Genomic DNA, 2,632 nt, shown 5'->3' with positions numbered 1-2,632 from the left:
TATATATCTTGATATGTATCCATTACAAGAGAGGAACTTTATCTTCTGAAAATTGAAAGAATATAGCATATATTATTATGGACTGCATATCCCTAATTGTAATAAAATACATATGTAAATAATTAACAAATCTATTTATTTACGTGCATAAAATAATGAAATATATTTAAATTTAATGTATAATAATTTTAGCTGCTAATGTTGGTAAGTATGCAGAGGTAGAAGAATGCAGCGAAGTTGGCTGCTTCTTCGAATATTACGCTCCCTTCCGGTTCGCTCTTTTAGGGTGACTGAGCCTTATTTAGTTTAGCTGCAATTAAATCTTTCTCCATCTTCAAATATGAAGGTCTACAAGGATATTTTCACTGGTATGTAAATTTAGAATATCCTTAAATAACATGTACAATTAATATTTTTCTAATTTTTTGTTATATTAGGAAATAAAATATGCTTAGTCAGAGACGATTTTACAGTGACGTTTCTATCATGCGGACCGAAACTTCGACAGTAATAACTATAAAATATCACATCACTATAATTTTAATAGTTTAAACGCATAAAAATATATGCATATCTTATAGTATTATAGAAGTGCTGCACTGTTTAAATATTTATTATTTTAGTTTATAACCTCTCCATATGTTCGAAATGACTCTTTAGCAATAATGAAATAAATAAACACTTATTTATAGAAATTAAGACAAACAATGTGAACTAAACTAAAATACTATCCCAACACCGAAAATTTACAATCCCAGAATACCGGTTTATAGAAATTAAAAATGTTTAATCATAAATTAAACAATTTATCAAAATTTGATTTAAAGTTTACGAGGTTAAATTCTAAAACAAATTATGGAATTACATACTTCATTTTACAGCTTTAAAATTTATTATTTAACTTAATTATTTTATTATAGGTGATGAGATGTTCTCAGACAGCTACAAAATAAAATTGGTGGATGATGTTCTGTATGAAGTATATGGCAAGGTACATATGTATATTATTTTAAAATTATATGAAAATAATACATTTCAAGATTTTAGTATTGGAAGTCTGAGTGATATTTCCTTTTTTATCATTAGCTGATCACTCGTAAATCAGGTGACATCGATATTGCTGGATTTAATCCACTTGCTGATGAACCTTCTGAAACAACAGAAGAAGTAGTGCAGAGTGGTGTTGATGTAGTAATGAATCATAGGCTTCAAGAAACTTTTATATTTGCAGACAAAAAACAGTATACCTCATATTTGAAGAATTATATGAAAAGGTAAATATTTAATTTTTTTTTAAAATACTATCACAGAATAATTTTACTAATTATCATATTTTTATCAGTCTAGTAGCAAAGTTGGAAGAGACCTCTCCTGATCAAGTGGAAGTATTCAAAACAAACACCAATAAAGTAATGAAAGACATATTAAGTCGTTTTAAGGACCTGCAATTTTTCACCGGCGAATCTATGGATGTTGATGGCATTATTGCATTAATGGAGTACCGTGACATTGATGGTGAATCTGTGCCTGTACTTATGTTTTTCAAGCATGGTCTTGAAGAACAAAAGTTCTAAATAATTTTAGGTATTCAAGAAACTGTAGAAAAAATATTGTGAGTTTTATATTTGTTATTTGCATGCCAATTGTAGTACTGTTTGATAGTATAGCATGTTAATTAATAATATACAAACACAAAATTAAATATGTACATGTAAATTCATGCCTTGTACTTAGATTACTTGTATTAGGCATTGCACAATCATGTAAGATAAAGTTGGTAACTAGATTCCCGCTTTGATACGCTTTTTCGACATAGCGGCTATTGTATCGCCAGACACTCTAACAAAATATTTAATTATTAAACACATTAATGAATTACATGACAAAAGTAAATTTAATTTATTTTTGTACGTTTTTTCAGATAAACTCGAATCAAGACTGTACACATACTAAAAAATGGTGAAATTTAGTTAAAGAAAAACACGATTTTACTTCCAAACTCATTTTACGATGGAATTAACTTATTGGTTTAAACAATTGATGACAGTATCAGAAAAAAGAAAAAAAAAAATGATAAATGTACATACAGTGCAACTGAAGGGAAAAATATAAGGCACATTATCCCTTCAACGTATCATCTGTGTCTGATTTCGCTGTGGTGTTTGTAATATTATTTTCTATTATTTTTTTTTTAATCAACGTTTATTGGCGTATTTAATTTATGATTCGAAAAATGGAAGATGGAGAAAGAAGTCTGCAGCGATGGAAATATCAAAATATATATCTAATTATTGTTAACATCAAGAATGTCCGTGAATAACAATTACGTCTGAAACATACTCTGTATAATGCCCATCACGAATAAAAATGTTTTCATAAGTATTGCTCGTGATTTATCTTTTTATTAGGAATTATTTCTGTCATTTATAAATTATATCAGTTTTTATACTGATAGTATTATGAACGATTGTTCAAACTTTATAAAAATGGGTGCATAATAAATCAAACAAATATTTCGCTTCATAAAAATATTATATTTAGATAAGTCAGAATAGACGATTTATCTCTTGGCGCAAGACCGTACATTATATTTCTTTACTCAAGGATTGTTATTAGCCATATTATTTTGCAA

The 2,632-nt window shown here is 27.6% G+C and overlaps 1 protein-coding gene across 1 annotated transcript; it reads left to right on the top strand.

The window, feature by feature from the left end:
- Positions 1-283: 283 nt before the first annotated feature.
- Positions 284-2,352, top strand: LOC108573805 (translationally-controlled tumor protein homolog). The gene is made up of 5 exons (XM_017936281.1): positions 284-368; positions 921-991; positions 1,087-1,274; positions 1,343-1,612; positions 1,922-2,352. Exons 1-4 carry the CDS (start codon positions 341-343, stop codon positions 1,572-1,574), a joined length of 519 nt encoding a protein of 172 aa, XP_017791770.1. The 5' UTR covers positions 284-340; the 3' UTR covers positions 1,575-1,612; positions 1,922-2,352.
- The last annotated feature ends 280 nt before the right edge of the window (positions 2,353-2,632 follow it).

Source organism: Habropoda laboriosa, unplaced genomic scaffold (genome assembly GCF_001263275.1).
Source record: "Habropoda laboriosa isolate 0110345459 unplaced genomic scaffold, ASM126327v1 scaffold155, whole genome shotgun sequence".
In the NCBI taxonomy this organism is placed as follows: domain Eukaryota; kingdom Metazoa; phylum Arthropoda; class Insecta; order Hymenoptera; family Apidae; genus Habropoda; species Habropoda laboriosa.
Note: the sequence above shows the minus strand (reverse complement) of the source record. Positions and strands in the feature narration are given on the sequence as shown.